Consider the following 13678-nt stretch of genomic DNA (forward strand, 5'->3'; position numbering starts at 1 on the left):
GGTACTGAAGAATTGTCGAAAAAACTTACCTAGTCATATTGCTTGAATTTAATAAATTTTGAAAGAAATTAGAAAATCAATTACATCTGTGCAATGAAAATCTGATGACAGCTCCAGAATTTCCTCACTTCTCAGTAAATTGCATAAAACCAGTGTGCGCAGACTACGTCAAACAAAAGTGACTGATCAATTTATGTTAAAAAACGTCCTTTAGTTGATTGAATCTTACAATCAGTTTGTGGAACTTCCTACTTATGCCAGTGACAAGTAACCGCTAATAAGTCTCAAAAAGTGATAGGAACATCGCTGAAAGCTTCACTTTGCTTGTAGGTAAATAAATCACAAATAATTTTCAGCGCTAACTAAATGCGCGGAAGCTTCTGGGCATTTTGTAAGCTTACTAACAGGTTTTATGGACAACACAGTCCAGTTTGCTAAACGCTACGTTTCAAGAGCTTCTTTGCTAACATCAAACATCGACACGTCGCCCCTGCCGGAGCTGTTCGTCTAGAAATTGTTCATATCCTCTAAGCGGATCGTGGAATCTACGTGAACTAAAATGTCAAGTTAAGAATGAAGTAGGGTTTTTCGATAGAAACTGTTTCCCCGCATTACTGTGACATCCCGTAGAATTCAGACCACGTTTCCTAAGGAGTTAACTGACAAGTCAGCTAACTTATGACAGTTTAGTTTAAAGCGTGTGTAGATCACAGAAGAACTTTACGTTAACTCAGAACATGTAAATATATACTATAAGCTTAATGCGCCCGTGGCATGCTGTGGTAGGAAATTCCTGCCTGCCTACAGGGTTTCTAAATCAGTTCAACATTTCCAAACCGAATACCGAAGCTTGCTTTACCTTGTGTAAATAAACTGAACAAATGTTTCTGGCGTAGAATTTTGAGTGATTTGCAGTTACCTTGAGGCAATAAGTGATTCAAGATATACTTCTCGTAAATGTCAACATATTGGTTATAAAGTCATTGGTATAATCTTAAACTGAAATAGGTTCCAAACAATTTTGTGTGAATAGGAATAATACATCTTCTAATTACTTTTCGATTTTTTTTAATTATGGGCAGCTATTTTGGCCTGATTTTCTGGAATATCCCCAGTAAAGGGAGCCAAATCGTTCGCTTATCAAAAAGCCAAAATTTTCGCATTTTGGAAACATTAACTGTCTTTATTTTAGGACAAAAACGGTGGCGACGTTTGGTATTTTTTGATGCTTTCCTCCTCAAGAGGTCTTTACAATTATGCTCGCTTAAAAGCGTTTTACCTGTCTTTTTAATTTTAGTGGTTATCTCTGCTAAAAGCAGTATTGTTCACTGAAGAAAATTGTGAGTCTTAAATTGCGAATCAGTTGAGGCGCATTTTTGTCTTTTCGGAAATAACTGGTTCATTGTATTACTTGGTCACTTCGTGATGAAAAATTCGGCAGAATATATACGGTGTCCGGATGAAGCTGTGCAACAAATGCAGATTTGAGTTTTACCCCAGAGGACTCTCACCTCCAGCTTTATTCTAAACAAACACAGACATTATCAACGAGAATAATGCTAAAGTTACTCGGCTATTTGTTTCTGAAACAAAGCTTTAAGTTTTAAAAGTCAGAATTTTTATATTTAAATCTCAAAATGATTGTTTTCTCCATTTTGGATGATAATGCTGGCAGGTGGATGGAGAATAATCGGCTATTCTGCACGCAATTTGCGTGTAGTAACAACCACTGGTTTGTCATTCGGTACTTGGAGACAGTAATCCCAAGAAGCACAATCATTAAGAGTTCAAATTGATAAAAATCACGAAATCTCAGCATTTTAAAAGGGTTTTGCTGTCGATGCGATACCACCATACGATTATTCTCAAAAGATCTTCGCCTGATGAGACAACAAAACGTGAATTAGTTTGCTAATCTATGCAGTTTTATTGACATTGTTCGTAACTCTTATATGTTCATATACTGTATGGAAACGTACCTCTACAGGAACCGTTTTTTTGAGCGTACCCTCTTCCGCAATAGCTCGTCTGGCAAGGCTGACATGGTTCACCCCAAGCAATCCCGAAGCTATTGCAGCATACCTCTCTTGACATTTTAGTGGTTACGTTTATCGAATGCTGGCTGTATTGAATTGGATTCACACAGAGCCCTCTCTGAAGTTTGGCGAAGCAAGCGGACTCCAGGACTCCTGAAACGGTAAACAAACCACTCCGTTTTCTTCAGCGCGTCATCTTGTGTGACAACTGAGTTGAATTGGATTCACACAGAGCCCTCTCTGGAGTTTGGCGAAGCAAGCGGACTCCAGTACTTCTGAAACGGCAAAAGAAACCATTCCGTTTTCTTCAGCGCGTCTTCTTGTGTGACAACTGAATATGGTTACTCATTCATCTCAACGGGAGCACGCCAGTGGTGAGAAGAATGGTGAATAAATTCAATGGACAAAATCTTAACATATGGAGTGCTCTGACTAAAAGGCACACCAGTTTAGGAAAGCATTTTGACACGCATTTCATCCCAAACGCCACGAACGATTAGCGGTAAACATGAAACGAATTCTTCAAGGTATCAAAGGTGTCATGTGACTTTAATTGATTAATTGCACCCATTAAACCAAACGTCCCCTATTTGTCATCGGGTATAGCTTGCGTCAGCCGAATATGCTTCGTTTCGGACGTTCACTCTGGCAAATGTCATCACCTAGCGGGAGTGATCACGTGGCAGATCAGGTGACAAATTATGCATTTGTTGCGTTTTGCCGAGTATGACTGGGATTTGTGGGTGTGTGAGAGTACCAAACCACATTCACTTTGTAAATATGATTATAGATGTTCAACAGTTGAAGTGTAGTGTATCTACAACTTAGCGATGGCCTTACCCATTATCAGCATAAGGGAAGATTTTCTGTTTCCGCTGAGGCAAAATCTCGCTAAAGACATTGCGAAGCGGCTGGCGTTACAGAATTATGGTGAGAAATAGGAACTCCTTTGATAAACTAGCATTTCTTAATCGCTTTCCTCCTAACTTTCCCTTGCTATGACGAAATTCTAAGCCAAGTAGATGGTATTATGCATGTCCTCCTTTATTCGTTAAAATTTTTCGTAAATATATGCTTCAAAGGCGTAGAGAAACGGGTTTACAAGATACAACCTGATGATCACCTTCCAGATGATGTGAAACATCTGCACATGATCTCTATTAGTGTGGGGATTCCAAGTTGATGGTAGCTGTGGTTCGCATAACGGTTGAGGTGCTGTTTCCTGGGAACAAAACCGACGTGGCATTGAGAGTTAACGTTTTATTACTACGTAAGTGCCATCATTCGTACCCGGTCTAAGATTACTTCTCGACACAGAGTTTAAAGATAGACAAACTTGTTATCTAAGTTGTAAGTCTACCGACTTTAAGCACTTAAGTGCGTACGTCAATCGTCCAAATGTAAAATTAGTGTGAGGAATCAATCACACTACTGACGATAAATGCCCGACATACTAATCACATCTCTTAAGCGTGAACACGTTCACCCGTTCAGACGTGAAAATTCAGATGAGTCCAACGTGTGCTGGTGGAATAATGGTAACACCTCCTCGCATGTCAGGTGTCCGGAGTTCGAACCTCGGACACGGCCATTGGATATGCACTGCTGATGAGCTCTAATGAGAGCGAGACTTGAGTCCTGTGCTCCATGGATTCACCAGAATAATATCACTAGGACAGGAGGGCGACTGTTTAAACGAGAGTGATGTGAATGTGAACAATACACATCTTGTAAACCCACAACAGAGAGTTTTGTTGAGTCCTGCTGGGGCATTAGAGAACCCCTTGTCAGTACTCATGACGAGGAAAAACATGCTATGTCGATTTCGGTGATCGCGTGACATCTAATAATTCCTACATTTCTATTAATCTACATCTAGTATTTGTTGCTAAATTTCTGAAGAGTGAAAAAGGTTCAGATCGGAATGATTAAGTTTAGGAAAACATTGAATTGCTTCACTAACCTTCACAAGCTTCTCCACTAAACCCATCGTCACATTCACAAGTGCCATCCACACAACGTCCGCGGCGGTTGCAGTCATCAACACAGGTGACTGGAAGCAAAAGCAAAAGCGACGAGCTAGAAGGCAATATGGCCTCACATATATATGGAAGAAAACAATACGCTGTTGGTGGTGCTAAGTAGATGTGTTAATTTCCTGCATTAGTCTGGAACGCCAGTCCCTCCATCACTAGTTGGCGGTCAACTGACCCACAGAAAAACTCGGATATCCTATTCTGTATTGACAATTTAACAGATGATAATGGCGTGAATTCTTAATTTTCAACTGATATTTGGTCCTATAAGGGAAGCTAGTTTATGCCAAAGACACGCGTGGCGTTGTACGGACATTTTTTCCTTTTTTGGATTTATCAGGAATGCGCCCCTCACAAAACTCAAGGGAGTCTCACGCATGTGTTTTCCAGGGTAAATATGTTGAACACTAAACTGTTCAAATACGTGTGGCTGGTTAGCAGGGTGATGACCCCATACTTGGGATCCTTCAATCACGGGATCATAAATGTTCACCACTTCCTCGAGTGACAACCTCTCAGCTGTTTTTTTTACTCAGCTTGTGAAATTATTACTCCATTGAGCTACTTATAAATTGTTATAACTGCTCCAGCAATTATTTCTCGAAAAACCTGATGTATTCTTGTGTGATAAAAATCTTACATATATGGCCATGCATTTTTCAAACAAAAGGAGGGAATATGCTCGCCTAACCCATCAGTGCGGCAAACGGACATTTTGATTTCCCAAAGACTTGAAGTGAGTACTCTGGTTTTCAGTCTCCCTATCTCAAAATAGTTGACTTATGTCAAGAAAACGTGAATTTAGTTAACAGTCTTTTGTTGTTCCCAGCATCAATGAGAAACGGCTACATGACAAAGGCATTACTGCTCTTCACACATCGTTGTCAAGTGGCCAACTGCAGAATTCCATCCGTTCACTAAAACATGAGAAACCGTTTAAAAGTTAGATAAACTTCCCACTGTATGGGCAAAATCATTCATACGATTCCCTCTGTTATTTGGCCTGAATATTTTTGTGTGCAAAGTTTGGTACCTACAGTTAAAAATAGGGTTGACGCAGTTCACAAGGCTGTCTTTCTAAAGGCACAAATTAGGCCGACGCGGCCACGGAAACTTTCGGTTGACACCTTGTAGCTATTATTATGGTACGGCATGCCGACATATCAAGAAATTGAACAATGCGAATCTTTCTACTCGTCAACCTCAGTGCTACTACTGCAAGATGGTCTCCTGGAATCCGCACTAGTAAGTTCAGGGAAAACATTCGAACAAAATGAACCACATTATCACTAACAAATATGGTTTGCTGGGGAAAGCGTAGCTCAGCATCAAACAGTTTGAAAAAAGGTTAAACAAACTGGTGAAATATGGAGAAAAGTACCAAGATACCAAGTTCCATGAAGTACATTTATGTGAGCTTGAATCAGTTTATGGTATGCTGGCAGATGTTGGTAACTGCTTAACTGTTAACAATTCTCAAGTACTTTATTCCGTTTCAGAAGAAGTTTCCGTAAAACGAAGTATCAGTCCATCAGATGATTGGTAAAGCTTAACTTGCTGATAGATTTCAACAAGAATAAAACAGTTCCACTGACGGTTCTCTATTCCTCCAAATGCACTGATTCATTGCCGCTGAAACGGTGAATCGCAATGGTGACAGAAATTTCCAAATGGCAAATTTACATAAAATTTTACGGAAAAACTTGAAGGACATAACTCGGGTAAAGCGGGACTGTTGTCCTCTGATCACACTGATGGCCAACGTTTAGATCAATCAAGAAAATACATAAATCTGTGCCTTCACTTGGGTGCCAAAATTCTGCCCCCTCCCAAAAAAACAGCTCTTGGTTATTTCATTTGCAAACCCAGATATGGTCTAGACAGAAGGAAGGACAATCATTTGAAAATGATGTTATTCTTACCAGATGGTTGATCATGTTGCATTGATTCCGGTTCGTCCGCATCGCACGAGAATCGCAGGCGTCTGTCCGCACACAAACACGTGTTCGGGCGTATACACTGGCCGTGATCACCACAATCTCCGGCGCAAGATGCTGAAGTGGGGAAGTAATACAGGTTGGAAAAATCGAAAAACTCCAAAAACATGACTCAGCAGCTCGGCTTTTTCTAATGTTGATTTTATATTACACAATCGAACTCGACAAGTGTCTGCACACGTTGCATTGGTAACAAACGTACACTGGAGTAAAAAATAAGTTGTATCGACTGAAGATATAAGAAGGCTTTGACACAATCAAACTGGACAAGTGTCTGCACACGTTGCTTGGTAACAAACGTACACTGGAGTAAAAAATAAGTTGTATCGACTGAAGAATATAAGAAGCTTTGACACGTTAAATGCCAAAACACAAACTATGTAGTTCATTTTGAAACCTGTTTATCGGCTACTTGCGATTCAGTGGAATTTGTAACAATAACGTACTTGCTCCTTGAAACACTCTAACGTCTGTATGCCTAAAAAAGTGCTGGATTATATTATCACAACGCGGACCATTCAAGAAGAAAATCCAATATCAGGGTTAGAAACTTAAGTAAGTGGATGCACAGGAGAAATTTATCAAGTGAAAGACACAGGCATTGGACAACTAATTGAATTTACAACCGTATCCGAGTGTTTACGGTAGGTGCATGTTCGGAGACGAAAGATCCCACCAGTGGAAAGCTTGTTTTTGAAGTACTGCCTACCAGTTATGCGCTCAGGAGTAGAATATTTTGGCTTGCGGAATCGTGAAGTAATTTGTGCATAATATTGCATCAGTTTTTCTATGTAGAGTGGGGGGTGGTGCCCAATTTTGTACACAAGCATGGCGGGTGTACATTCGTTTTGTCCGGCTGAAGCAAAGGACTGAACAAAGAACCTTTTACCACGTTTCACACTTTCAGTTTTGTGAAGCCTCTTCGGTTCTACCATTGAAACATTTGTGCTTAGAATTGGGCTCATAACAACAAATGTTGGATGGTGGGCAATGAATCTGTCTCCGCATATCAGTACGCACTCAGAATGGTACCAAATTCAATGGCATTTGAAAAACAACTGTTGTCTGGAAGCAAGCGAAAGTAAGCAAGATGAAACTACACAAAGCAAAATCCTTAGAATAGTACAAAGCGTATATTTATACCGCTTAATTAAAAACCTTTCTGAAAGAAACACGTTTTGAAAAATCAGGCAGGCTCTCGTAATTTCCAGACATTTTGTTTAAAAACCCATTTGTCATTGTTTTACACAGACAGTAAAATTTGATTCAGGAATCAGACAGCCACGTAGAGAGGGATTAGACGTAGAGAATGAGTGAACGTTGTACATCAGGGTTGTGTCTACGGTAGACAAGAAGTAGAAATTAAGGAACAATGCGAATTGGGCACTGCAATGTCTATGTAGGCCCGATTGGATGGTAAATATCAGGAATAAATACAAACTGATAAACAGAAAACAAAATCACGTAAAACATAGTGGGTAAGACTGTCATGAATTGCGACTCTTTATGGCAAGGCTAACCACAGATGTTACTCTGTGGAGATGAGTCTGGTTTGAGACGTCGGATAGCCATGGTTCTCATCCTGCACCAGTGAATTTAAATTGCTAGCGAGCAACGCTTTCATGACTGTGCAGTTTTATATAGCAGCAACGTTTCGATGAAACTCCTCAGAACTAAACCGACCAATGTTCTCGCAACCAAATCAGGTGTTGGATGATGTAGGCTAATGAATGCTATTCGTATGCTGAAACACGAAAGCCCAGCTTGATAGAAACAGAATAAACCGGTTATCATTCAGAGATTTTTATTTAGTTTCGTCAATCGTCGTAGGTTCACCTGAGTCTCGTGCAATGTACTTCAAGCTAGAGGCGTGAAATGTTGGATGAAATGCGTTGTTCCTCTAAACAATTCAGTAATTGGTCATTTTCCTATGGGATTACTAAGAAAAATTCCCTGTTTGGGAATACTTTGAACCCTAGTTTTCAATATTTGCGTGAAACATATTTCCTGTGACTTGATGCTCCACGGTTAAGCTAAATATGTAATATGAGAAAATTTCTGTTTATCTTTATGTTAGTCACCGTTCACCGTACACCACATTATGTTTAAAATATTCAGCAATATTTCCAATGTTCGGGTTTTTAACCGAATCACGGATGAAGAAACGCCAATTAGAATTAAATTTTTGAGCATCAAAATACCAGCTGTGACGGTCATCTGCTAAAACAAGCGCACCAGTTCACCCATCACGCACAAATCTAGCAAAGTTGTTCGTCTACTCATTTAGACTGCCTTCTAAAACAAACCTGATACATATAAACATATCGATATGATAGCTCTTGGGATAGGAGAGTGTATTTTTCATGCTGGTACTCGAGAATTCAAGATCACACAGAAAACCTTTACTGAATATTATTAAATAAGACAACAATGATATGTGAGATGGTTCAAATCAAAATAACTTTTTTCGTTGTGTGTTTTTAAATTTTTAAGTTACCCTCTGATTTTCCTCATGAGAAGAGCTCCTTGATAATGGAAAATAGGAGAGTTCCAGAACTGTCATCGCCATGAACTCTTTCTTCCAAAATTTATCATAATTATTTTATTTTCGAGTTAACGGTTTGCCACTTAAGCCGCATGATATTACTTGAAAATTAGACTCGTTGGATTCAGTGCAAGATAATGGTGTCAATTAATCTTCAAAAACATTCTAATGGCTTCCAAAGTTGAAGATTGAAGTTGAAAATTGGACTGGTTGTGTCCATTGCATAATACTGGCGTCATTCACTTTTGTAAAATATTTTCAAGGGCTTCCAAAGTGTCTGCATAATTGTGGTGGGGTCTTGCAAAAACAGTAGTTATTAAAAAAAACACGTGAGCCCTGATACACTGAAGAATCGTTTTCAAGCTCGGTGACGATGCCAACACTAATGCCCTATATATCCAACACTCGCAAACACCACAAAGCGACATAAACTAGATCAACCTATCAGACCGGTAAAGTGAAGACCAGTTCCGATAATCAGGTTTATCAAAAGCAAGGACTTATTCTATATAGTTGGAATGAAAAATGAACCCTAACATCCGGTTAGTTCCCGCGATTCTTCCGGCAGTGTGACGCTGAAATGGTTTTCATTTATCCATTTCCTTTGTTAGTAGATATTTCCACTTTCAAATGGTCCACTGCACACTGCAGTGCCTGCACACTAAACCAAACCCCTGGAGAAGTTGACAAAATTAATTTTATCGTGCCACAGGAGTTTACCATCAAAACAGATGAAATATTTCGTTTTTATAGGACGTATAAATTTTGCACTCATCACGTCTCAACTGGCTAGAATTTTTTCGTAACACCTGGGAAATTACATTTATGCAGGTGTTTCACTGTGCTCTTCAAATTTAGTCACGATGCCGGCACACAACGTCCAAAAATACATGTTCGACGCTAGCCGTCAAAACCATCTGTTCAAGGCTAATTTTTCTGTCTTTCACACGCGCGTTATCCATGCACTCTCATTGTTGTCCTCTTTTATCAGTTTTTCTTTCTTTCACTATTAAAGTATTTGTGGGAAGTAAGTGTGACAACACAAAACAAACCAACATGAATACATTTTATATATTAATTACTATACAATACCATACTATACTATACAACATTATAAAATTAAGATACCATAATACATTATATATTATATGTATTATGATATTATGATATATTTTGCGTAAAACGAGGACTCAACTCCAGAACTGTACCTGCGTCGCTTATTATCTGTGCCGTATTTTTCTGGAGATTAGTTGGTAGTTGGTGAAACTGGCTTGATGAGTAGACTGCCAAAGAGGAACCATGGGAAATAAAACACTAAGAATCAAGTGTAATGAGATAGTGCTTGCTGAAATACCTAGGTTATTTTTTTTGCCTGGATGCACATTTAGGTTCCATTACATTTGCTCTCCCTACCTGAAATGACAAACAATGTGACGGCGACCTGCTCTGTTCTCATTCATTTTGAAAATAAGAGATGGCTGCTCTTGACCTGAAGTCCGTCGCTGTTTTTTAGAGTACACTCAAGAAAACGCTTTATTTGCAGTCAAAATATCCACACTTATGAGGACGATGCCAAAAAACAACAAATTTACAAGCAACTCTGCGTAGTAATGATTATTTATTACAATTTCAAACATTTACATTTAGTTGGCTAACAGTAAGAAATCATTATCGGTTTATTATTATTATCGGTTCATCGAGACAAAAGACTTAAACCGAGACACTTATACCTTCACTTTTGAGTTTCAATCAGAGCTTAATTTAGCAAAACATATATGCCTTTGAATACCGTCCATGCAGCATGATTTAAAAAGCTGACAAAGAGTTTCTTCCAAAATCAGTCAAAGGGTTTCTCCAGACAACAGTTTTAATGCGTTATAAAAAGAAAAGTGGTTACATTTATTTTCCTTTTAACAACCGTGAAGTCTTTCTTGCTTTTTTAGACTTTCATATGCTTGCTTCACTTATAAGGATTGTCTGCCGTTTGGTTAGGGCAAATAATTTATTCTTTATTGATGCAGAGGCAATAAACGTTTCCGCTGAACGTGAACCAGGCAGACATGTTTTTTTGGATTTATCTTTTTCCCTTCATTATTTAAAAACATCACTTCTTCATACAGGTAGTGTACCTTTATTCTGCTTATCAATTACATGTGTTCCAAGTTGAGATGAGTCTAAGGGAATTCTTAACGAAAAGCCGTTCACCTGAGCTGGCCATCAAAGTGAAATATTAACTAGCGTCATACTGGAAATTTGTCTCTTTTGTTTTCATACTATGAGTGCATTTTTCAAATTCTGTTTTTTTTGCTATTTCGTTAAAAGCATGATAATACAGCTAGAAAAGAAACGTCCTTTCAGATTTACTGCGGTATCTTCGGTTGAATGTGCGAAACGTGGCAAAACATCACATGCAGTGCCCCGATTCTAGGGTAGCCACCATTTTTGACATAAGGTTTATGTTGAGCGTGACTTAAGCCATTTATTGCGCACAGGTTAAAATGATCTGCAATTTTCTGGTTTTCGGGATATACCAAAAACCTCTGTTTTGTTTTAATTGCAACAATCTTTACAAACGCACAGTGGCGGTAAATCAGTGTTTGTCTTACAAATTAATTAGCCGTTTAGATGCCAAATTCTAAACCAACTTGGATCTCGTTCATCTTGGTAACCATAGGAATGGCATGATCACTGTCTGTAAGTGATCCTCTTGAAAAACAGACTATTTTCCAAAGGTCGGTTGCATCAAAACAAAGTGCACAGCCGTCCGGTGTATATTTTATACCACATCAGATAGACCATCCGATGCTGTACAATTATTTGATTGAGGTGGGCTTGTCTCTCTTTTCCTCTTTAAAGAAGACTGTATGTTTCCGTTTTCCGCACTGGACACCTGTCGGCATTCTAGATGATCAAACTCCATGGTGCCTCGTTCATGGACGTTTGAGGAAAAAATATGCATATATTTATTGGGTAGTTAGATTTTTAACATATCCTTTAATAAAACTAAAGTAAACAGTGGAACATTTAACGTCCTTTTATAAATCTTTTGGCCGAAATATCTTTATCGTGAGCATGTTAGCAGGTTTTACTCAAAACATGCACCAGAAAACAACGTTCATGGGCATAGCCTATAATTTTTGACTGTAATATTTTCACGCAATTATTGAGAATTAAAGAATTTATTTATTGTTGCTGGCCTGAAAGATATTTTTAGCACAATATAAACAACTCATATCAGTTAGGTTTTTAAGTGAAGGCTGGCATGTCTGCGTTTGTTGATTTTTTTATATTACTTACCAAGAAATTGGCAGGCATTTATAACTATACAAGTGATATATGTAGATTTCTTGATCGCACAGTTTTTACTTTTTGGTTGGGCGTGCCGCGGTATCACAGGTTCGGCGCATGTCAATGAAACAACTTGTTTTTGTGGTTCGGATCGTTCCTTGACAAGTCATCATTCCATGCTATCTTAGTTAATTGGTAGGTGGTGGGTCATCGAGATAGCGTAGAAAAAAGAAACCGGACAGTTCAGTTGCCGGCAGGAAGAGCAAAACCATTTTTTGATTCACCGTCAGTATTACGATATTTCTGGGTTTTTAGAAAAAAAACTACGTCTTTAACTATCCTGGCTAAGCGTTTCCAAACCAAAGTAATATACTTTCGGATAAATATTTTACGTACGCTGCTGCAACTTTCCACAAAAATATTTCCAAAGTAATATACTTTCGGATAAATATTTTACGTACGCTGCTGCAACTTTCCACAAAAAATATTTTTCAACCGACGCCAACGGGTGTTTGAATCAAATTGTGAAGTAAATAAGAAAATATCTCAAATTTCGACACTTCGATATCTTTTACTTGATTCTTGCCTTTATACTTTCAAGCCACAAGCTTAAAACACATAAATCACATATGCGAGTCACTCAGTAGTACGAGAGAGGGTTGTCATAGTACACGTCGATATCATGTGACCAGGTACACTACTCAGACAAATTTTGTGTTCTCAAAATGGTTGAAGTTTGGTCAACCAGACTTTTCGGATGATTAGAAGAGCTGAGTTCTGTGGTTCTTGAGACAAAGTGTTTGACTGGATTTATTGACAACTTTGAAACACCGACACAAATCCTCGATCTGTCCTCCGATCTTTCGGGGATGGATGAATTATTGTTCAAGACATTACGTTGATGTTTGTCGTTCCAAGAGGCGAAAAAGATGTTGATCGGTTCTGTTAATTCAGACATGCTAGTAGATGTGATAAAGCGGGCATTCGTTTCAAACTTTACGTCGTTGCAAATTTCAAGAACACGATTGAGAGCAGTCTGAAAGGGGAATATTTGTGTCACAATCTGTGCTGCTCCTAGAGCCGAAGCCAATTAAAGTCCAGTATCGATCCCCAGCCGCTTAGCCTAAAACTCTAAGCACCGCTGCTCTTGAGGCAGCGCAACTTCATATATTTCAATTATGAGCTCGCGCTATCTTTTTCCAGTAACTGGAATGTTTTTTGATGACATTACACTGTAATATTGAAGCTTTTCATCCCTGGTCAAACTTATACGAAACAAATGGCAAATTTCCAGTAACTCATAAGCACAAGTAAAACTGTTGAGCACGTAGAAACACGGAATAGCAATATGATTTCTGGAGTTGATTTTGTTAAATTAAGCGATGGATTCCTTATCATCGATCCTGAACATTATTAGTCATTGAACCATTCCATGAGCTGACATGGGTTGACATTATCGTTACGCACTTCAAGAGTATTGGTGTTCTTGTAGGAGTCTGATTACATTTTGTCTTCCACTGCGTCTTCTGGACTAAAATTTTTCTTGATATTTTGGCAGTTTTTAGACCCATCCACGTGGGCATCAAGCTTCGTCTCTTTGGTATGCGAACGTGGCTTTTTTCAGTTGCCACCACTGTGGGTATTTTTTATCTGTTCCGTTGTTTAGACCATTTGTCTCGTCTGAACGTCTAGTAAGTGCTGTTCCTACGGTAGTTTATGACACATACAAGCCCAATCACTGTGGAAATTCCCCTTTCTGAAAGGAATATCTGGTTC

General features: G+C 38.7%; 1 protein-coding gene across 1 annotated transcript in view; it reads right to left on the reverse strand.

The window, feature by feature from the left end:
* Positions 1-1956: 1956 nt before the first annotated feature.
* The window catches only part of T265_08484 (hypothetical protein), a gene marked incomplete at both ends in the record, with an annotated part of 31322 nt that continues 19600 nt past the window's right edge, over positions 1957-13678 (reverse strand). The window contains 4 exons of the mRNA XM_009174298.1: positions 1957-2189; positions 2246-2311; positions 4000-4089; positions 5995-6126. Coding sequence (XP_009172562.1) covers positions 1957-2189; positions 2246-2311; positions 4000-4089; positions 5995-6126 — 521 coding nt within the window. The remainder of the gene's footprint in view (positions 2190-2245; positions 2312-3999; positions 4090-5994; positions 6127-13678) is intronic.

The sequence above is a fragment of the Opisthorchis viverrini genome, assembly GCF_000715545.1.
Source record: "Opisthorchis viverrini unplaced genomic scaffold opera_v5_224, whole genome shotgun sequence".
Taxonomy (NCBI): Eukaryota; Metazoa; Platyhelminthes; class Trematoda; order Opisthorchiida; family Opisthorchiidae; genus Opisthorchis; species Opisthorchis viverrini.